The sequence below is a fragment of the Orussus abietinus genome, unplaced genomic scaffold, assembly GCF_000612105.2.
Source record: "Orussus abietinus isolate OABI.00-Male unplaced genomic scaffold, Oabi_2.0 scaffold16, whole genome shotgun sequence".
Taxonomy (NCBI): Eukaryota; Metazoa; Arthropoda; class Insecta; order Hymenoptera; family Orussidae; genus Orussus; species Orussus abietinus.
In genome coordinates, this window is record NW_019394714.1 from 1,428,067 (window position 1) to 1,448,823 (window position 20,757).

The 20,757-nt window shown below is 43.1% G+C and overlaps 3 protein-coding genes and 2 long non-coding RNA genes across 8 annotated transcripts; 3 read left to right on the forward strand and 2 right to left on the reverse strand.

Moving 5' to 3' along the window:
* Positions 1 to 3,767: 3,767 nt before the first annotated feature.
* Positions 3,768 to 5,299, forward strand: LOC105696739. Its single transcript, XM_012419438.1, has 4 exons — positions 3,768 to 3,798; positions 4,588 to 4,766; positions 5,062 to 5,231; positions 5,273 to 5,299. Exons 1-4 carry the CDS (start codon positions 3,791 to 3,793, stop codon positions 5,297 to 5,299), a joined length of 384 nt encoding a protein of 127 aa, XP_012274861.1. The 5' UTR covers positions 3,768 to 3,790.
* A 977-nt stretch (positions 5,300 to 6,276) lies between these two features.
* Positions 6,277 to 12,146, reverse strand: LOC105696964 (sodium-coupled monocarboxylate transporter 1). 3 transcript variants are annotated; one of them, XM_012419859.2, is made up of 15 exons: positions 12,027 to 12,146; positions 11,326 to 11,513; positions 11,087 to 11,246; positions 10,901 to 10,966; positions 10,547 to 10,598; positions 10,198 to 10,265; positions 8,964 to 9,118; positions 8,700 to 8,840; positions 7,967 to 8,191; positions 7,667 to 7,850; positions 7,513 to 7,599; positions 7,132 to 7,301; positions 6,889 to 7,047; positions 6,690 to 6,825; positions 6,277 to 6,589 (listed from the first exon to the last, which is right to left on the reverse strand). In XM_012419859.2, exons 2-15 carry the CDS (start codon positions 11,511 to 11,513, stop codon positions 6,554 to 6,556), a joined length of 1,827 nt encoding a protein of 608 aa, XP_012275282.1. In that variant the 5' UTR covers positions 12,027 to 12,146; the 3' UTR covers positions 6,277 to 6,553. The 3 variants fall into 3 exon arrangements, 2 of the variants coding, with proteins under 2 accessions (XP_012275282.1, XP_023288809.1); XM_023433041.1 differs by lacking the exon at positions 12,027 to 12,146 and having other exon boundaries at positions 11,326 to 11,652; XR_002762249.1 differs by lacking the exons at positions 6,277 to 6,589; positions 6,690 to 6,825; positions 12,027 to 12,146 and having other exon boundaries at positions 6,913 to 7,047; positions 7,132 to 7,276; positions 11,326 to 11,652.
* Positions 8,120 to 10,178, forward strand: LOC105696967. 2 transcript variants are annotated; one of them, XR_002762250.1, is made up of 5 exons: positions 8,120 to 8,211; positions 8,318 to 8,552; positions 8,669 to 8,771; positions 8,888 to 9,028; positions 9,166 to 10,178. It is a non-coding gene; the product is annotated as an uncharacterized LOC105696967 (long non-coding RNA). The 2 variants fall into 2 exon arrangements; XR_001103767.2 differs by having other exon boundaries at positions 8,206 to 8,552.
* On the forward strand, positions 10,222 to 11,152 carry LOC105696966. The gene is made up of 3 exons (XR_001103766.1): positions 10,222 to 10,338; positions 10,458 to 10,567; positions 11,055 to 11,152. It is a non-coding gene; the product is annotated as an uncharacterized LOC105696966 (long non-coding RNA).
* Positions 12,147 to 13,639: 1,493 nt separating the features above from the next.
* Positions 13,640 to 20,571, reverse strand: LOC105696976 (manganese-transporting ATPase 13A1). Its single transcript, XM_012419870.1, has 18 exons — positions 20,225 to 20,571; positions 19,693 to 19,958; positions 19,383 to 19,611; positions 19,141 to 19,294; positions 18,915 to 19,067; positions 18,658 to 18,840; positions 18,440 to 18,577; positions 18,237 to 18,357; positions 18,011 to 18,165; positions 17,756 to 17,931; positions 17,379 to 17,618; positions 17,086 to 17,304; positions 16,820 to 17,009; positions 16,461 to 16,730; positions 16,014 to 16,350; positions 15,708 to 15,882; positions 15,483 to 15,626; positions 13,640 to 15,366 (listed from the first exon to the last, which is right to left on the reverse strand). Exons 1-18 carry the CDS (start codon positions 20,489 to 20,491, stop codon positions 15,259 to 15,261), a joined length of 3,525 nt encoding a protein of 1,174 aa, XP_012275293.1. The 5' UTR covers positions 20,492 to 20,571; the 3' UTR covers positions 13,640 to 15,258.
* Between the last annotated feature and the right edge of the window lie 186 nt (positions 20,572 to 20,757).

Below are 20,757 nucleotides of genomic sequence, written 5' to 3' on the forward strand. Positions count from 1 at the left end.
GTTACGACTCCTGGTCTAGGAAAAAATATTCCACCGCGCTCTATACTCCAAATACGATGAATACATATTTAAAAAAAAAAAATCCTCTTAATAAACCTCACCTAAAAAATTAATTAATAGCGTCTAGGCATCTGCCCCAACAAACGGCAGATCATATCTTGGTGATTAAAAGCTGATAGAAAATTCAGGTGTCACCTGACGACGTAGCTTATCACACCGATCACCCTTCGGGTGGTCACCGGAGCGTATTAGGGGTGCAGCCAGTGGCTGACGCTCGATCGAGACATCACTCTTCGGGGTGCACGGACTGATGACTAAATTAACCCTCGGATGTGCAATTTTTGTGCACACGCGTGCCCGTAGGGGGCGAGTCGTCATCTGCCCGCGTTTATCGGCGCACGTTGCGCACGAAAATTACACGCGCAAGTGCACAAAGGTGGTCAAGGTGGTACCGTACGCGAAAACGGTCCCAGGGAGTGTACGTGGGTCGAGATTAATGCGAACAATTAATTCCGACGCTGGAGGCCTCTCCTGAGGTCGCAGGGAACGAGATTAAAGAACGAGGAACAGGATGCACCTGCCTGCAGGTGCGGCCCTTCTCGAATACCGTTTCTTCGGAAACGACCGATGGGACTTCGGTTTTCACGCCCGAGAGGCTCGAAAACGACCATTTACCGTCCGAGCTTATCGGAAGAAAATCAAGTCGCCCCTTACGTCTCGAAATTACGGCTCGATAGTGCACTCTCGAGGCAGGTGCATTTTTACATCGCTGCATCTTCGACAAATTTCTTTATAGACGGTAAATATGTCGGCGATGTTCGCGATCGGAATATCGGAAGCCTCGGCGAGAACGAATAAGGGTGAACCCTTAAGGGTGGAGCAGGGGGTGGAAAGTTGGGAAGAGGGACTCTCGCATCCCCGAATCAGCCCGATCTGCTTCGATCGGTCCAATTAAATTATTGGCTGGCCACCCCGCCCACCTCCCTCCCCGGGACGGGGTAACAAACCGAGGCAATTAACAATCAATCACAGGTGTCCCTCGCGTCATTGAAATGACGTCAAACATTGTATTTGTGTAATTGTCCATTTATTCCCATCTCCCGGCTGTCAGCTGACAAATTGCGAGCTCCCCGGCCGCCGCGCATTTTCCTGTCAATCGCGAATGAATCGTCGCCGGTTATATTAATTAGCCCCGGGGACACCGGGAGACGAGGTGCAGCTGCAATTGCGGAGCCCGACGGGGAATCGTCGCCGATAATTACCGGAACTGGGTCGCCGATTGACAAAACGCGATCGACGAGAAGAACGAATCGCACCGTCCCAGCCAACGAGACGGGAAACCGAGTGGATCGTTAACAAACGCCTCGACGATAACGCGGGGTCCCTTATCAAAGAGATAATTCGACTGCCTAATTTGATACCGAGGAACGGAGGAAAAGGGAATTAAACGGTGATACGCTTCTACCAGGACTACTCGCTACGTTGAAATAGACTATTTTTTACGGATTGCGATATCAACCTTTATCCTCGAGATGATCGTAATCTAAGGTCCTATTTTCCTAGGCAGATTCCCATCGGGCCCCTAGGTGGGCTACGCGATAGAGCACTATCCTAGGTAGGTTACCGCGTTACCAACTTCCACGGGGCGCAGTGCACCAGTTACGGACACATATAACCCTGAAACTTACTTTACGATCGGAATTAACATAAATTACCGAGTACCCGCGGCAATTTACAGTCCAATAATTATCCATTTTCTGTTTGCATTGTTCGGCGCTGGCGCAACCGACAATTTAAGGAAATTTCCATAATAAGTCGACGGTTGGTAGTAATGTTACCCGAGGCATAAATTCAGCCTAAACCCACCTTCAATCTTCCCCTCCACCCTTGGTACGTAAAGATGGACGATACCGGGCTTTCATTTCCATGCGATCGCGATACCGATATACGCGTACGGTGCATGTCTTCATTCTTTCTCTTCCTTTCCCGATGAGCAGTTAAACCGTCCAGAAATACCGGCAAGTGCACTCCTTCCCCTCTTTCAAGAAAACGCCTTAAGAGGAGGCTAATAAGCGGTTCCAGAGCCGCTAAACGTGAAAGAGTCGTTAAATGTACCTTCCTTTTATTTTCTTCCCCCCTCGCTGGGGATGTGCCTTCGCTTAAATAATTCCCGTATGTAAATAGTTCCGTATTAAATAGACGTAGTAACGGGTCCTTGTCCTTATCTTCCTGAACTCCACAGACCTCAGCTGCAGTCCCAGGGCGTCGTGTTTGACTGGATTTTTTGTCGGGACCTGGTGCGGTTTTCCAGGTGTTGTCGGAGGCGGTATTTATGGGGAAGCTGCTCATTAATATTTATACGCGAAATCAAATCCCTAAGCCGAGATCTACTCCTCGAGCAAACGTAAGCTCTCGGAGTCGCCTAAAACGTAAGACAAACACGCGTCGGTGTCTCATGAGCGCTCGAAATTTCGCAAAACCAACGACCGGGTCTCGCCCTCGCGATAATACCCCAAAAGGACCCGCGAGGGGTTAAGACGGAGAATTTGCATCAGTTTACCGCAATTCGCACCTTCCCGCCTTACGGATTAAGGACTACCGCCTACCCTGCAGAGACATCTTCCTCAAATAATTGTTATTTGCTCCAGCGACCCGACCTCGTACTTTCGCTTTACCGGAACACATTTACAAGCAACAAATTATTACTTAACGCTTCTCAGGCAGGAGATAAAAATTGTTCATTCAAGAGAGTCGAAGTTTCTTAAAGATCCTTTTCCCTAATTTCTGCAGCTTTCGGCCTGATCCCAGCCAAAACGGCTCACCGAATGGATCTCGGCGCCTCCTCTGTGCTGACGCCGGAGCCGGCACAATGGGCGCGAAATTATTCATAATTCTAGCGAGTTAGTTTAATAAACTTACAGACTGAGGTGGGTATTCATCAGGACACGCCGCGACGCCCAGGCGGGAAGGAAGGAGTTATAAATACGTCGCGAAGACACCGCGAGAGCGGCCCAGGAGAGAGAGGGCTTAGTTACACACACCACTCCCTGGTCCTGATTTGCATATCCAAAGCTCCTCCGGTCTCCTGCACCATCCTCACATGGAACGTCTCATTTAAGGGAGGGCAGCTCTCCGATCCTGTTTAAACACACCTTCATTAGAGACTTTTTCAATCTTTGCCTGCAAATCGCGCATTGCGGGAAATCGGCCTTCCCAACGTACACAAAATTACCTTACTGATAAATTTTCACAAGATGATACAAAAATTAAAATGGATGTTTCGCAATTGATTCTCTTAAACCTGACGATGACGTTACGATAGATAAGAAAAATGTGCTTATTAAACGCAATTATTTAAATTAATTTACCGGTGCTTACCCAAGGTTAGGTTAGGTTGCATCAGGTTAGGCGGAATCGCAAGTTCGGTCGATAACGCAGTTTGTCGCGACGAGGCTGGTACATTCGGGTTTGTGATTAGGGGCTGGCCGGCAAACAATGCCTAATTACATAATTATTGTGCCTGGGGCCGTAATTAAGACACATTACTCCTCCCAGCTGGTAATTCATTACGCTTAATGTCTTCCCTGCCTACGTCGTTCCATCGCCAGGATGACAGTTATGACGTCTCGACTAAATATCGTTACCGTGAAATATTACCGAGCGCGGTATTAATCTGCCCAAAGGGAGACACTGACGGCATTTGTCCCTTTACTCGAGATGAGATGCAGAAAATCAAGGAAATACTCATCGATTCCAGTCTCCGTTCACTCGCAGGCAGATCGGCTTTCGCATGAAACAGTAATCTTCTTTATAACGTACAGTTTGATCGTTTAAACGAATTAATTTACACTGCACTTCCCGACTACGCAATTACCCACATTTCGCGAAAAACCGTTAACCGAACTATTCGTAACGGAAAACCGCCAACCGCCGATTTCTTAGTTAGCAGAGTCCAGTGGCGCTATCTTCGGACAACTCTCGGAACCCGGTTGCCAAATGGACGACCCAGCCGACCAATCAACGGTAACCGTATCGACTGTCGTTACCGGACAAAAATGGCGCCAGAATATGAAAGGAAAAAAAACTCATCGGAATAGATTTTCATGCAATTAAGTAAATGTTTCGATAAAGTAGCCAATCACTTGCCAGGAACTCCGGATGTGTATTTCGACAGGACTAGGTAGAGACACGCAGTTAATATTAAAGGCTCTCGCAAACAGCGTGAAGTCCTCTCCAATTCTCGAGGTGATGCTCTTTCCCTCTCCCTCCCCCTCCTCTCTCTCGAGGCAGCGCAAACTACCTTACGTTCAAATATGGCGATGATACAGAGTCCGGGTAGTTCGGCGCCCTGTTTGCACGAGTTTGCAAATAGTCTCCGGGAATCGAAGCCAACCGAACCGAAGAATTGATAAATTAGTTATTCCGTTAGTCGTCGGCGGTCGGTGGCGTCGTGTTTGACCTGAGCTTCCCGAGGACGCGTCCGTTTACGTCGCGTACCTTTACTGAGTGTCTATTAATTCGAACGCCAAAAGCTCCGCGTTTATCTCCATCAGTGAATAAAGGATTTTATCGCTACTCTGCTTTCAGCGCGGCAGACAATTTTAACTGGAAGTGGAAAATATTTACCCAGAAAAATGGGAAATCATCTCGCGCCAACTGGGAGGAAGTGGAACTCTGGAGGAAGCGGCGCCATTTTGAAAATTTAAACTACGCACGAAAAGATGTAACCCGTCCTCAAACATGGAAATTAGTTACTGATGCAAAAGGTGAGTGAAGCTGTTAAAAATTACGGAAACTGGGGAGTTTTCTTTTAAATAGCATAACGCGAACGGTCCAGCGGCATTTCGCGGTTAATTTCGCCCCCGAAAGTTCTGGGTGGAAAGTAAACCCTCGGGAAGTTAGTCAAGTTTCTCCTTTCGATTCTCATTGAAGGATCCTCATCTCTCGCTTCGATTAGCTGCTTAAGACAGCAAATCCCCCCTCTCCGAAGATTTCAGTAATTAAAACACAGCAACTGGGTATTATTTTAACCAAAATTAACGGTCGCTGATTATTTTTCAGATTCGAACATTTCTCAGCGTTTTCTCAAGATGGCGGAACTCGACGGCCGCGTAATTCTTATAGTGCAATTTTATTTATATAAAATAAGTCACTGGTCCTTACCAGGACAACCGAATCCTCTGCAAGGCGGCCATTCGGCCGTTATTACAGAGTCGGATGCTGAGACCTTAGTTTTGGCAAACCTTAAACTATAATATTTGCTTATCATTAGGTAACAGGGTGCGACTGCTTGGTGTGATGCAGTCCATCCTCTCGGTAAACAAGGATAAGGGTTATGACCATCCCGTTTGCTTTTCAATCCGAAATCCTCCGAAGTGTCCTCTATCCAATTAGCCCCTGCGGGAATCCAGCTCCCTTAGCGAATAATTCCCAGATACGACCACCTCGGAAGAAGCTAAAACTGCAGGTACTCAAAAGTGGAAAATAGTGAGTAATAAAAACTTCACTCCCTATATCTCTACAGCGGAACAATTAAGACAATTAATTATGGGCGAAGGCTAAATAATTCACCACGATATACAATTTTCAGAGAAAGTGCTCCGACGAGGGACCCCTGTGGGGCAGTCAAGGCGTCGAGTGATTCCATTGGAAATTATTTCCCACCTTATTCGCGGCCACAAGGAGCTCGCGGTTTCGAAGGAAGAACCCACAGCCGTTTAAGGCCTCGCGCACGGATTCGCAAAGGTGAGGGCGTTAATGGAGGTATAATGCGCCGTGTGATTGTAGGCCCGCCAATCGAGGCCCGATTGTACGTCTGAAGGCCCGCTAACAATCTCAAACTAGCCCCATTCAAGCCACGGTCTCTCTTCTAAATGCAACCCGACGTAGCCCCTCTTCCTTGTCGAGGTCGTGCCACGCACGCGTATACATTTCCGTAAATTCACGCATCCTCGTATACGCTCGTCCTGACCGCGAAACGCACTCTCAGCGGACCACCATCTTATATCCTCGAAGCGAACTAAATTTTTTTCCACATCTCGAGTCGTCTCGAAATTTAACCACGTAAATATACAAACTCCCGACCCAAACCTTGCCTGCAAAGGAACAATAAAGAACTCGTGATAAGTAGATACATAAAAAGACTTATTTCACTTGACAGAACACACTTCTAATGTACCTAAGTACTAGTGTTCAAATTCTCCATAGATATCGAATACTGTAAGTCCCTTCTTACACTAGTTATTTTAAATTACGCTTAGGTGTAATCAAGTGTCAATATCAATAAGCAAGATGTCCAGTACATACTGCGCTGTAGCATGCACCTGTGGCCGTATAAGAGTACATAGTCATGAGGGCTACCTAGGATCTAAGTTCGGCAATGGCAGGAATAATTCCAAGACTACGCTACGCGTTTTCTCTCTAGATCCAAAAGAGTTTATCAAAAAAAAAAAGAATACTCTGTAAAGAACAATTTCGCGCGTTACCGGTTTATCGTCCTGAGCAGATCCTGCTGCTCCGATGAGAGTTCTTTTCGAAGACACCCGATCTCTTCTTAAGTAACCGGGCCATTCGACACGACTTGACGGACCTGTTAAAAAATTACTTGTATGTTCCACCGAATAATACTAATCTAAAAATATTATTTCTTTTATATAATTGAACCTTGGACGTCAGTAATCAATTATTACCTTTTCCGAGATGATACTGGGTCTTCCAGTTTTCTTGGCGATGTCGTTCAACAAAAAATTCGCCGTCTGAGTGTCCGTTGAAGTCGACGATTGGCGTCTCTCGGAGCTGTCTTCATATTTCGGTGCTGGGAGAAATCTGAGGAATTGCGAAATTTAATTTGATAACCAGATAACAGGGTTCGGTCGACCGTAGTTTTACCTGTGAATTACTGGCGATAAAAGGGTTCTGTCAATGGTCGAAGGGTCCGTAGGTCCTGTGATCCAGCTGACCAAGCCTCCGACTACGACGACCACTGTGGTCCCCAATCCGGCGAACCAATGATAAGACAACCGGTACAAGGGAAACACATCCTCCTCGCTGCCGAGAGTGGAAGTGTTCTTACCATGGGGCGGTCAGGGAATTTTACTCGGACTTGAGAAGAGAACGAATCGGTAAACTCACTCAGGAAACATAAACTGTTTTAGGAAATCTTCGGTTACGTTCCCAGGACAATGGGAGACGTCCACCGGGAGTTTCTTGGGCATCAGGAGTCCGGACCCCAGGGAGGCGTTGGCTCCAAGGCTGGACCATCCGGCGATCGCGAATCCTGCAATGGCACCCACAAATGCACCCTGTATGCGGTAACAGACAAAATTCCCAGGGCTTTAATCAAACCGCCGGTTTAATCCAAGGCCGGCCTCAAAGAGCGAGTCTCGCGTCGCCTTAAACCGCAAAACTAACAATGAGCTGTACCTAATTGTACAGCGTCGTTTTTATGGAACGTGAGGAAATGATTGACTGATGATTTTAATTTTTCCTTCCAGGATGCTTCCCGTATTTTACCTTAGAATTGGTCCACGGGAACAGCATCCCTAAACTGAAGACTCCAAAGCTGGTCCCAGCAGCGATTGCAGCTAGACTTCCGGTGACCTGGACAGCGAGTAAATTTTCTATATTTATAATTAATCCGATAGTTCGATTGAACCGATCAACTCACTGCTAGGACGCCTCCCAATTTTTCCACGAGGAAGACGAAGCCCAGAGCCAATACTCCGAGGGATACTGCCACGATTTTGACAAAAATCGCAGCACATCTGTCGCTGGGTTTCAGCTGGAAACAGCCTTTCACGAAGTCTTCCAAGAGGACCACCGACGTCGAATTCAGGCCAACCGAAAGAGTGCTGGAAAGAAAGGAGAATGGTAAGCTTTAAAAACAGAGTAAAAAAAAAGAGTAAGCTTAAAAGTACACCCATTGTGTGTTTCGTAATTCTAGAAACCGGGGATTGGTACACTTTACCTCAGAGCTGCTCCAAAGATCCCAGAAATGAAAAGTCCTGGTACCCCGTGGAGATGACCGGCTATCTCCATCACGTAAGCTGGTAACAGCTGATCGTCAGCTGTTATCAGGCCGGTTGCTCTCGGATCGCACTTTGGCGAGGCCCACCAAGCCAAGAGAACCAAACCGCACCAGCAGCACGTAGAGATGAAGCACATTACGCCAACTGTAAATATTCCTACGGCACTGTAACACGAGTCATACAGGTCAATAATAAATGTATATCACCGTCGTGTTGGGAAGATCCGCTCTCGAGGTGAATATAGAAATAATTTAAGAATTTTTATAAAGACTTGTAATTTTTATTTCAAGGTCTCCGGGATGCAAAATGGCAAAAAAGAAATAATTCATGCGGCTGAATTACTCTCGAAAAAAAACGATCGTTCTCATCATCGGATTCTTCCTGATAATGGATACAGCCTTGACGTGTAGCGAATAGCGTCGTTGCAGAGGTTAACAAACAAGACACTTGTTTCGCTTAAGGAGTTAATTTACGTCTCGCTTGCATCGTTTACAAAATAGATGCATTTTCAGATAACCGCTCTAGGTAATTTGTGTCGTAAACGACGTCGCTGCCGAGGTTAACAAACGAGGCACCAACTTGGCGCCTTCTCGTTTCATATTTTTATCCGAATGATCTAAGGAACCTCAATCGGTTTGCAGGATTTAAAAATACAGCATCGTACTCACTTACAGTTGGGATGTCTTCGTGTCTGGCAAAGACCTGTATCGCTGGACCATCGTCTGATTAACAGAGATGTATGCGGTACTGTACAACCAAGTACCAATCAACACCGTCCATACCGTGTGTCTTGTATACGGCGAGGGATCGAAGCTGAAAGGTCGTATTTATTTCCAATTAAGATTTTTGTGAATTCCCAGGTAAAAAGCTTTGGATGAAATTCTTACGAGGATTGTTGCACGTGAAAAGGGAGGAGAAATAAAGCATCGAGCTTACTTCAGAAATTGGATTCTTTTGGCCTCCGTGGCTCTTCGCCAGATTTCGACGGGTCCTCCCAGCTCGTAAGTTCCTAAAGCCGTAACTGTCACCACGGCTGCTATCATGATACCGACCTGAAGAGCATCGGTCCACACCACAGCTCTCAGGCCGCCCTAAACAGGAATTAACGCATAATTAATTAAATCTTGTCCGTTAATAGGGGAAGATCCGCAAGTTTCTACTCGTGGACCAAAATGGCGTCCCCAGATGCGGACATCAACGCCTCGCGGTTTTCTAAAAGTCACCGAACACCGACACCCTCTAAATTCCTCTGCATTGAATAATTGATGATTTCGCAAGGTCCACGGAAATTTCTTAGGAAGACATGGAACGATTAAGGACAAAAACGGTCCGTCAGAAAATTCTCCTTCCTCGACGCGCCTTCCAGCCTGTCCTGCGCCTCTAACCTCGCATTATTAATTCCCGCGGGGAATAGTTGTCAAATTGTTCGTAACGCACGTTCATAGGAGTTCGATTGAATTTCCATGATGTAGCTTTCCGGGAATTTCAAAGGCTGCGCCCTGGCACGCGATAATCGAGGCCTCAGCCTTGCTCGCGCCGAGGTGCATAATAAACAATTTACAAAGAGTCACTCAGCCGCGATAAATTTTCATTAATTTGGAGTTGAACAAATTGCTCGGATAATTACGAGGCAGCCAGGGCGATTAATCACTTCAGTTTGTGGTTCGTGAACCGCGCGACTCCAACGGCAACCACTCGACGGTCCGCCATTGTTTCGCGCTTCCATTGTAGCCTTTTGCAGTTTCCCTCCATAAACATTTCACCTAGCTCGGGGCATGAGCTTCTTCTCTCGACGTACCCAAAGTGGCTTTCAATGGGAAAATTCCGGACCTGGAGACCGAACTGCTCAGCGTTCTGAGATAGCAGAAATAGAGTCAAGAAATTATTCCCACGGACTTGTACGCGTCCCTGATGGAATTACTAGTAATTTCAGGTCAAAGAAAAAGTGATCCCTGGCTCGTTCATGACTCAATTATACCAACTGGACCGTTGCATAACGTGTACTCGTACGTGCACACACGTTACAGCTGAATTACAAAGAAACGACTAGACGCGCCGAAGAAGGAACTCCGGTTCAACGATCAACTTTCAACGCCCTCGTCCAAGGAGACGTAAATTTCTAAATTCGCTTCTGCGGACGAAGAAAAATTATTCGTTATCCTTTACTCACCATCACCGTATAAAACACGCAAATCCCGCAGACGATGCATCCGATCAGATGAACGTTTATGCCACTCACTGCAAGAGTGAATAAAAATTATTACACGAATCTACACAAGCAGGACGCGCTTGGAATTATCATTAAAACGAGGTAATTCCAGATAAATGTGATTATTCACGCTAAGACTTCGTCGTAACTCTCCTAATCCGCGGCGGTATTATTTATTCGCTTACTCGGAGAATTTCTGTTAATCTTAATTTTACTTCCAGAAAGATGTTACACGTTGTCTAAATTACAGCGAGAGTATACGAGTGCAATGGTTTCTTTGCGAAGAAAAAAAAAAATAATTAATTCGTACCTTGGTTGAGCGCCAGAGCAGGTACGTAAATTACAATTGATAGATACAACACCTAAAATCATTTGAGCGATGTTACGACACAATTATTTTGGGATCGATGTAGGTCTATTAGGAAGATTTAAAGGAAAGGGAAACAATACGTGATAATTACTGTGGAAGGTAGAATTATAAATATCACTATTTTCTGCGTGTTAAAGAATTGACGTTTCGACCCCCTTATCAAATGTGACAGTATGATATCAATGACAGTGGTCTCATTATTATAGGAAATGAATAATTTTGGTCTCTCAATGTCCTACTGTACGGTTGTAAAATCGGAACGTCAATCCGGTTATGTAGGCATTACGATCTTACCACGTCGATGACAAAAATCATGGAAATAAGAATCCTGACAGAGCGGTTGAATCTGATCTCGAGATACTGAAAGAAAAGAAAAAAGTACCATCATCGACACCTCTTGATCCACGCCGTTTTACAATTAAACTCTCGAAAATATTTATTCTTCCAGAACCGATAAAGGAATAAACCCTCTCGACAAACCTGATAAGCGGAATTGAGCCTTAGCGTCGTAAAGACCGGAAGATAAATCGTACTGACAGCGACTCCGGAAAGTAATATCGAAATGATAGTGATCCAATATTGCGTTCCGAAGTTATAAATCTCGGCAGGAGTTCCGAGTATCGTCACGCCGGAAATAAAGCTGAAAAATATCGACATGATCGGTAAAGTATGCCTTGAATTAATTCCCCGGTTTACAATGCGACCACCTTTGCCCTTACCTGGCGATTAAAGAAGCCGAGACCGGAAATAGACCCATTTTATTCCCCCCTAGTAAATATTCTTCCGTGTTCGATTTTTGGGCTCGACGGAAGTGCCAGAGTCCAGCAGCTGCCGAAATGACGAGCATCAAGACGAACACCAGCCAGTCCGCCCAATGGAAATACCACCTTTCCGGTTGCTCGATCATCTGCAACCCCGAAACGACACGAGTCAAACGTGAATGAAAGTTTAATCCCCTTGAATAATTCATTGCAACCGAATGACGGAGCACTAGACTTTCGCCTAAGTGCTCCGATTGTTCCATTGAGATTATTAAAAGTTAACGAGGTGAAATCGACAACGCCTGCCGAGCGATGCATCAGGTCGAGAGTCAGTAGTTGAAAGAAGTGAAAGAAGTTAATGGATCGTGCATCGGTCGTAAACGGAATTACCATGAAAATGCGATGCGATCGTCATGCTTGAGACTTTATGTCAACCAAGCACGTAGATAGAATTTTTTACAAGTATTTTGATTTTTGGGGAGCCGAGCCACGTGCACGTGCATGTGCATTAAAGATCAAGTATTCCTGCATCTGATTACTCTTGTTCCAGGTACCGCCGCACTCGGCGAGAGGTGTAGAAAGTTCAGAAACTCGGCTAAGAAAACCCGCTAGAAAGTACAAAGCGAGTAGAATATGAGACCTAACGTAATTCACCTTACCTCGTCTCTCAAGAATGTCAGCGCCCTCCCAAAATCGGTGATAACCGATTATTATGAACAACACGAGTGTTACGGGGTCATCGGCAACGCGCCCACGTGTGTACGCGATAACTGCACGACACACAGTCTCTACTTGCTTTTAAACTTTATAAATAGTCCCTGCTTATATTTAGTTGGCTGAGGAAACAGTCGGTGTACCACGGCCACGGCTGAGCATTTCGTCTCTGAGGGATCCCTCGTCCGGATCGTCAACCGAATTCCACCGAGAGCCTGATAAGATCGACACGGACCCGAAGGAAATGAGGAACCGGTGGGAAGGAAACGTAAAAGCAATCCTCGAGTCGCCGAAGAAAGTTATTGGTCACCAGCAATGGCAATCCTGAATTTACGCCGAAATTCTGGGGGACGAGCTGACAACGGACAGGGCCAGAAAGTGCATTAGTGAAGTACAGGAGAATTGCGGAAAACGCGAGACACGAGGCTCGCGACTCAGCTGCGACCGGTTTGCTCGCCGAAGCGAATACTATTCTCAAGATCGCCGATGAAGAAAAATTCCGCAATGCCTCGACTCCCTCCAGAGCTGCGTCCGGAGAAGGAGCGGCCCACCAATAACAGCCGTCGAATTGGAGAACCAAAATCCGATCGCGTTTCGGCCAAGCTTTATTTCCACGCCGGCTAGACGGCGGAATGATAACCGCAGCGAATATACCAGCCTCGGCACAATTGTTGACACACGCGTTAATCGTTCAATTAAACCATTAAAGGTTCAAAGTTAACCAGAAAGTCCGAGTTCGGTACACGTACTCGAGCTTTGAGACCAGTTGCTCTTAACATCTAAATCATGGCTCTAAGAAGACGCATTTTTTCCCGACTGCCGATTTACAATTTCATAATTATTATCGTAATTGTAAAATATTTCGATTTAATCTTCTGCACACGTCGATCGGATATAACAACCTCGGGTAATTTCCTTCGACGCTGTTATCACATTCCTAGAGTATCTCGCTGATTTTATTTTTTTTAACCTCGTCACTGGTCGCGATAAGCCATTAATTCAACTTCGGATGTCATACCTGTACCGGACTGGTACAGAATAACTTAACATTTGTGGTGAATTCGGCATGCAAATTTATGCGGTGGTTTAAAAGGCTAAATGTTAACGATCAGATTTACATATCGAGTCTTGTGCGTCCGAAGGTACACTTATTCTACGTTTTTATTTTATATCAATGTCGCAGACTTCCATTGAATTTTATTGCTCTAAATGAAGCCGGCGATTCGATAAAGAAAAAGTTTGCAATTTAAGCGATCTTAAGACCACCCCGGTTATCAAGGATCTTGGATTCGTTTATGGGTGCTCGTTTGTGACGAACGACTGTAAATAAACTAATTTCGACGCTGGCAAAGTTCTGCGTAATGAAGTTTTTTACGAGGTCAGCGCAGAGTGCAGTTTTGCATCGAACGAGATTGCAAAATACGATTTTCCCATATTCCTCCTTTCCAGACAACCGTGTCGCGTAAAAAATCGTTGCTAAATTTCCACCATTTTTTTTTACACACTTTAACGCCGTCCGTTACAGTAAAAAGATGTGATTCTTCAACCATGTCGTAACTTTCGCTCAAAGGACTGATGTTTATTGATCATTATTGATATCGTAAACGCGTATGGTACAATGATAATCATCTACCCTTAATACCAATACCATGCATAACCATTACCCTCCTTCGGAACCGAATTACTAACGTTTCACAATGTTCAGAATTTTTTTACAAAGGTACATAATCTACTAACTTTGGATCCTATTTTTCAGGTAATTCGCTTCGTACACCTAAACAAATAACTTCAGAGTATAATTTGATTCGTCATTAGACCGCACATCAAATGATCCGAATGAAGGTGTTTCATGATTTAAATGGACATGAAAATTAAGATGACACTGAAAAGTTACATTAAAATTTGGACACGACGAACACTTCTCTAAAAAAAAATTAATTTTACCGTAGTGAAAAGAACGTTTCTTTTAACACTTGCTTATTTTAACGGAGCAAACGACATATCACTGTTCCTCTATCTCTTCCTTCTCCCTCATCACAAATATTCACCTACAAACGAGACGAAAATAATGGAATGTCTTAAAAGTTGTGATCTGTTTCCGGAACAGATTTTTATTCGGGCCCTTACCAAAAATATGGCGACTGCGGTTCTATACTTTTCCCACCTTCGAACTTTGCTGCATCTTCTTTCAGAGACGCAGTTACTTACTTCAATAATTTCTATTATTCACCGTAACACCACAATTCCTACAACCACTATAAAAGAAATACTGTTTTGACCTTATTTACTTTAGTATTCGATTGTATTTCTTACATTTCAGAATGCGCGTGAGGCATTTTTACTTCAGGTTCACTTTCGCTATAAAATATGATATCGCAGTGATGAAATACTAAAGTACAAACGTTACGTCTATTTTTACAGGCGGGAAAGAGTGCTCTTAGGTTGAACTCCCAACCAAATTAAAATCTACTTACGTTATAAATATTAACGTTCCAAAATCAATCCTCGCCTCTGAAAATGATTAACGCGTTTTTCTCGGTACATTTCAGCTCGAAATATTTTACAAAATATATTGCCTACTAAACGTTATAAAAAGAGGTGAGAAATTCGTTACCCCATCAATGAACAACTTAACATACACCTGTCTCAGATGAAAGTTTCCGAAGGCCTGTACAGAGCCGAGACACATTTGGAAAAATTGGTGAAATTGAAATAAGTCTTGTTAATAAAATGCTAATCAACTGATACATTGCATACATTTAACACCTATTTGCAACGACAATTTTTTCATACAAGTTCTGGAATACTTTACAAACTAAAAATCACCGACCGTAGAAATGATTCCCCTGCCGAGTGATAACAGATTTGAATCTAAAAACCGCATTGCACGATAACACGATTTCAGCGTGGGGCAAGTTTGCAACGCTTATCAAAGACCACACCTAGACGCAATAAAGATATGCCGAGTAAGCCTTTGATAAAAACAAAATCATTATACGTCGCAATCGCAAGTTTGGGGCAAACGATCGATACCATTCAATCTGGAATCATGATCGATAAACTCCATTGCATGATTCACCTGCTTGGAACAAATTCACCTACACGCACCTGAGTACAGAAATATTGAGTATACTCTCTTGAGAGATTAAAGTCCGGTGTCTCTTAACAAATGCTAGATCACAGCTTCCGATGCTTCCCTTCGCCAAATAACCACCTGCACGTTCTGTCGACAACATATGCCAGAACGAAGTCCACTATCAGCACCATGATTAGAGTCCTTCGGAACTAAAAAATCACAAAAAAAACGTCATTTAGTAGAAATTTAAATATAAAAAAAAATAATGCCCTCTCAATAGGAATAATTTTAAGGAACAAGCAATAATGTAAGAGACATGTCTTACATCACTTGGAAATTCAACAATCTCGAATAAAACGGCTACATCTGGCATGAGCCCACAGACTAGTACTAAAATGCCAACGAAACTTCCCAGGAGAACGTAGAGTAAAGCTTTATTTTCGGTTAAGCTTTCCATAAATGGGTGGCCCTGTTGAAAATAAATAACGTTTACAAATTAAAATTACGCCGTATCAACTTGAACAATAATGCAGGAATAAATTTTAATTACCCTGTAATTTATAGCAAAGGTAGATATTTGAAGTGTCATCGATATAATGTACAGCGTGCTGTTTAATAAGTTAGGTTCGAAAGCATCCTCATCCTCGTCCTGGCTTGTAGTGGAATTCGTAGAAGATAATTCTGTTTGATTAGACGGGGCTAGGATAGCTGCTAATTTAGACTCCCTTTGAAAATAATAAATAATTAATCAAGACTTCGGAATAATTACTAATTAACTCACCAACAGTGATATCATAATATTATGGATTAAAACAAACTAAACATTGTAAATTAAAATTCACAGTTGATTTCTCACCTAGGCGATATAATAGCAGCTTCCCGCACCAAATAAATCAGACAAATAAAGTGCACTGCGAATTGTAATAACACAGTCAATATTGTGTATACGTTGAATATATTTGGCAGCGGCCTTTGCTTGGACAGAGTTTTTAGGGGTTTTGAACGCGATATGAACAGAAAACAGCTGGCCAATAAAAGGCCCTGCAGCGTTGCCTGGGCATCGCTGTATTTTATCCTGTCTAAATACAGCACCGAGTAACTGTATGCAAGTATTAGCGCATTTAATGCCAGTATCTTAAACATCTGCAGAGTCGTAACCAACGTGCATCGTCCTTGCTTTATCACGTGACAAACTGAAACAATAAAAATTAACATAGCGTCAAATTAATTACATGTCTTAATTTCTTTAAAGTTCTCATCGCTAACATGAAACAGTGAAAACAAATAACGCAGAAAAACTTACTGCATTGGATAGACGACATTTTACTAGTAAATGGAGCTGCTATGGAGGCATCCCCTAATTTAACAATCATCTGCTCCTGTTCTTCCAGATCTTTTAACATTTTCTGTATCCTCAACTGCGTATTATTAACTTGTGGCCTCGAACTTAATCGCGAGCCATTGCTAGGTGGCAAAGAATTGCCTACGCTACTGCTTGTACCACTACTATTGGATGTAGTGTCTTTCTTCGTGACCGTCATCTTTTCAGGGGAACTAGACAAAATGGCCACTCCTAGAAATTAACACATTCTAATAAATAATATTCCATTTCGTAATTAAATGTAAAATTTCCTTAACTTTAGGTAGAATATATTTACATACCGACTTGAGCGTGTTTCAAGGCTCCTACGTCATTTGTGCCATCTCCACACATAAGTGTCGTATATCCCAGGTCTTGTAGCGTAACGACAATAAATTCTTTTTGCTTCGGAGCGCATCTCGCAAATATGACAATATGTGGCAACAATACACGAAGAAGATGCCTGTTATTCTCATTGAGATAAGTCAGCCCCTGAGCAGACAAAAATCATAAATTTCTATCACTTTTCCATTCACTGTGCATCGAGCAATTAATAGAAATAGTCAACCTCTCCAGTTAAGCACAGCGCATAATTTTTCCATATTTCTTTAACTTTGGAGTGCGAAACCTCGGAACTTAATGGCAACCGTATCGTCTGATCCACACTCTCCCACATCCAAGTGTCATCCAGCATTGTCAATACCAGCGTCACAGGTTTTCTCGTAAAATGTAATTCTCTGCTCACGTGACAAGCAGTGAGAGGATTATCACCTGTGATCATAACTACCTGAAAGATAAGGAGGCCTGTTTTTAAATGGTCTTCATCAAAATCAGACAGTTAAAAAGTATCCTTCAATGTACCGAGTGCGAGGCATTGATGATTTCTTTAATCACTGATTTGGAGTCAGGCTTAAGAGGACAGCTTATAATGACGAACCCCACAAATGATAGATCCTTTTCCAGATCTTCACGAGTTAGATCTCTTAAATCTTGAGATGACAGGGAAGCCGGCAATTTACGATGTCCCAGTGCTAAGACTCTAGCTCCACGACGGGACAAAGACAAATATATTGCATCATAGTTTTCAGGAACGGTGGCGAGCTAAAAGAGATGAGTTAATCACTCTGTCATTTTTTAGATTAGGCTATGTTAGCATTGCTTCATCAATTTTGTTACCCATGAATTGTAGTCAAAATATGTCTAGAGGTTATTTAAAATTTTTTACATCGAGTACTTACCATATTTTTAATTACTTCTGGAGCTCCTTTCACTGTGACAATGTACTGAACGTCGTAAGTCCCAGAAACCGTGTAACCAGCCACTACGCACATTCGTTTTAATGCGGAGGAGAAATGATGCCTCTGGATGGTTTTAAGAACTGGACATTTCCCTTTTTTAGGAATCACAGCATCACCTTTTATAAAATACAAATAATAATGTCAAAGTACAGCCCTTATCGTGTAATATGAAATGTGGTAACCCATTCGTCATACCTTTCGTGAGATTCCAATTCACAGCCTTTAACGTGGCTTTCTCAAGTGGATCTCCAACAATGCCGTCGTCAAGTTGAGCAAGGGAATGACAAGTTGCTAATACTTGCAAAGTTTCTAATGGTGCATCGGCAAGTTGTACCACCTCTGAACTGTCACTGAAATATTAAAAATTTGAGACTTTGACATGACATCGAGACGTTCAAATTGACCAAAGGAAATGACGTACTCAATTCCAGCTACACCTTCCACGATCAAGTCGTCGCTTGTCAAAGTACCCGTTTTATCGAAACAACAAATTTCGACTTTTCCAGCGAATGGTATTCTAAATGGTTCGGTACAATACACTCCTGTATAAAAGAATAAAATGTCTTGTAACGCGCAAACAATACACTAAATTAAAATCTAATGCTATTGCTAGACATAATATACCTAATTTTGATAACGCTAGTAGCGAGCTATTGACAGCTAATGTCAACTCAATCGGCAATTCTGGAGGAACTACGGATGTTAGAATAAGAGTGCATTCCAAGAACAACTTATATTTGTTCCTCTTTGGATCTTCGCTTCCTAAATGTCAAATTAAATTAAACGATTAATACTTAATTTCTTACTTGTCAATAATAATTTTATTCCTCAATGTGACTCACCTTTAATCCAAACGTAAGTAGCCGCCGCAATGGCAAAGATTAATAGAAACAGGATGAAAGCAAACGTCTCGAGATTATTCGCCGTAACGCGTTTCACTCCAAACAATATCGTTCTCAACAATTTTCCTTGCGATGTAGAAAATCCTGTACGTAGAACGTACGCCACGCAACCATTGTCGGATGCTAAATAAACATTAGTTTAATGTTCACTCAATGTAAGTTCATGTTTGTTCATAATTTTGTTAATTCTTGTCTACCTCTGTGACCAGCAGTATTCTTGCCAGGTGGGGTATGCTGCAAAACTTTAGTGCCTCCAAATAAAATATGAAGTTTATCTTCTCCTTCAATGTTAAGTTCCCTGTCGGGTTCAAGATCTTCTACAGGTTCCTTCAACTGGGGAACGGACTCACCTGTCATATATTTTTTAATTTAATTTTGAAAATATTCATACCTTATAAAAGATTTAAAATTGTCGTACATTACCTGTTAGCATACTCTCATCTACTATACATGGACCTCTTAATAAGAGCATATCACAGGGTACAAGATTATCATTTTGAGACCTTGTTATCGAGACTATATCTCCTGGGACTAGTTGATCGGTGAGTATCAGTCGCCACCGTCTGCATCTGTATACCTTTGCAACATTAAATAAGATTAAACATTTTTAACCGCTAATACCCGAGTTGGATTACAGCGATTTGTTAGAGATTTTACCCACGAACCATTATCATGTAGGGTTTATTTCCCATTTTTCTAATTTCTGCCATATATCGAAGTTGCTGTTGTACAAACGTACACTCGAACATAATAAGCATAACAAGCGTGAATATACTGTAATACCAATACATGTCGAGACACCACAGAGCCACGCAGAAAACTTGAAAAACAAAGAACGGAGCAATGGCTCGTTCCTTAAAAAGCTGCCAGAATTCCGGCACCACCATATCCAATCTAGGTAAAGAAAACAATGTTTAGGGTTTTACAAAACTTTCACCTCAAATCATTTATCAAAACAATTATTATAAAACTCACTTATTTTTCCCATATGTAGACTCTGCCGCTGCGACTTCATTTTCATCAAGGTAGCCTTTCCAATCCCGGTACTGTCGAACGGTACGATCTACTGGAAACTCCAAGCTCCGAAATTGTTTTTTCGTGGGATCCCACGAATACTTTGTCTTTTGAAAAATGAACCAAGGCTCCTGATCATTGATGTGTTGCAAAGTCACCAGCTCCGAAGAACCATTATTCGGCGTAGGTACTACCTTAGCAAGCTTCGCATTGTACGGATTATTGCACTAAAAAAAGAAACGTCATGCTAAATCACAAATGCATACTTTTTTATGTATATCATGCATACGTTGACGCACACATCTCATGAATACAAAATAAAGTCTCCTGGGAATAAAGATTTGAATTTCCCGCCTCACGGTCGCGTACACAGCAGTTTAGCGTGGAAAAAGCTGATCACTGTTCGCCACGTTTGTCGAAAGGACTCAAATGCGTAGGTTAGGCACGTGTTACCAAGTTGGAAAACTCTTATGACACATCCAGGATATCTTACCGAACTGCAGTTAATGAAACAGTGTATGTGGACGGACCACTGGCAGCAGAGGCAGATGAAAATCTGGAGCACCCCAATAACCGCGATGCCCACCAAACCGTCGTCGTAATACCGGTCGATCCCATACACAAAGATCCAGTTGTAAATCCAGGCCACCTGCAGAACGGCGAACGGCAGAACGTACCCTCTGCAGAACAAGCTTCGAGGATTGTGCAAGCTAACGGTCTCGATGAGATCGTCTAGTCGCGACGAGGAGACCGTCGCCATGATTACGCTCACCGACGAGAAGTTCCTGGAGACCGCCGACCTATGTGGCACGCGTGCTACCCGAATGCCAAAATGGCACTGATCACGAACGATTTTACCAACGGTGGAACGAACCTCGGACGTGGGTCGCATCTTGAAAGAAGATGGCGCTGATGACCCGTGAAATTTAAATATTGAACCCCAAATAAATAATTCTTTACGACGACTATAGAGGGTATTGAGGGTATACATATTTTTAAATCATCGCGTTAAATTACAATGCCTTG

Coding starts and splice junctions, on each gene's coding strand:
- LOC105696739 (XM_012419438.1), top strand. Junction 4,767..5,061: donor ATTAGTTACTGATGCAAAAG/GTGAGTGAAGCT, acceptor ATTATTTTTCAG/ATTCGAACATTTCTCAGCGT. Junction 5,232..5,272: donor AGTCGGATGCTGAGACCTTA/GTTTTGGCAAAC, acceptor GCTTATCATTAG/GTAACAGGGTGCGACTGCTT.
- LOC105696964 (XM_023433041.1), bottom strand. CDS start 11,630: ATGGAACAATCGGAGCACTTAGGCGAAAGTCTAGTGCTCCGTCATTCG. Junction 7,600..7,666: donor AATTGGGAGGCGTCCTAGCA/GTGAGTTGATCG, acceptor CTCGCTGTCCAG/GTCACCGGAAGTCTAGCTGC. Junction 6,590..6,689: donor CCAGTATCATCTCGGAAAAG/GTAATAATTGAT, acceptor ATTTTTTAACAG/GTCCGTCAAGTCGTGTCGAA.
- LOC105696976 (XM_012419870.1), bottom strand. CDS start 20,491: ATGGCGACGGTCTCCTCGTCGCGACTAGACGATCTCATCGAGACCGTT. Junction 18,841..18,914: donor GAATACTGCTGGTCACAGAG/GTAGACAAGAAT, acceptor ATGTTTATTTAG/CATCCGACAATGGTTGCGTG. Junction 18,166..18,236: donor GAAGGTGTAGCTGGAATTGA/GTACGTCATTTC, acceptor TTAATATTTCAG/TGACAGTTCAGAGGTGGTAC.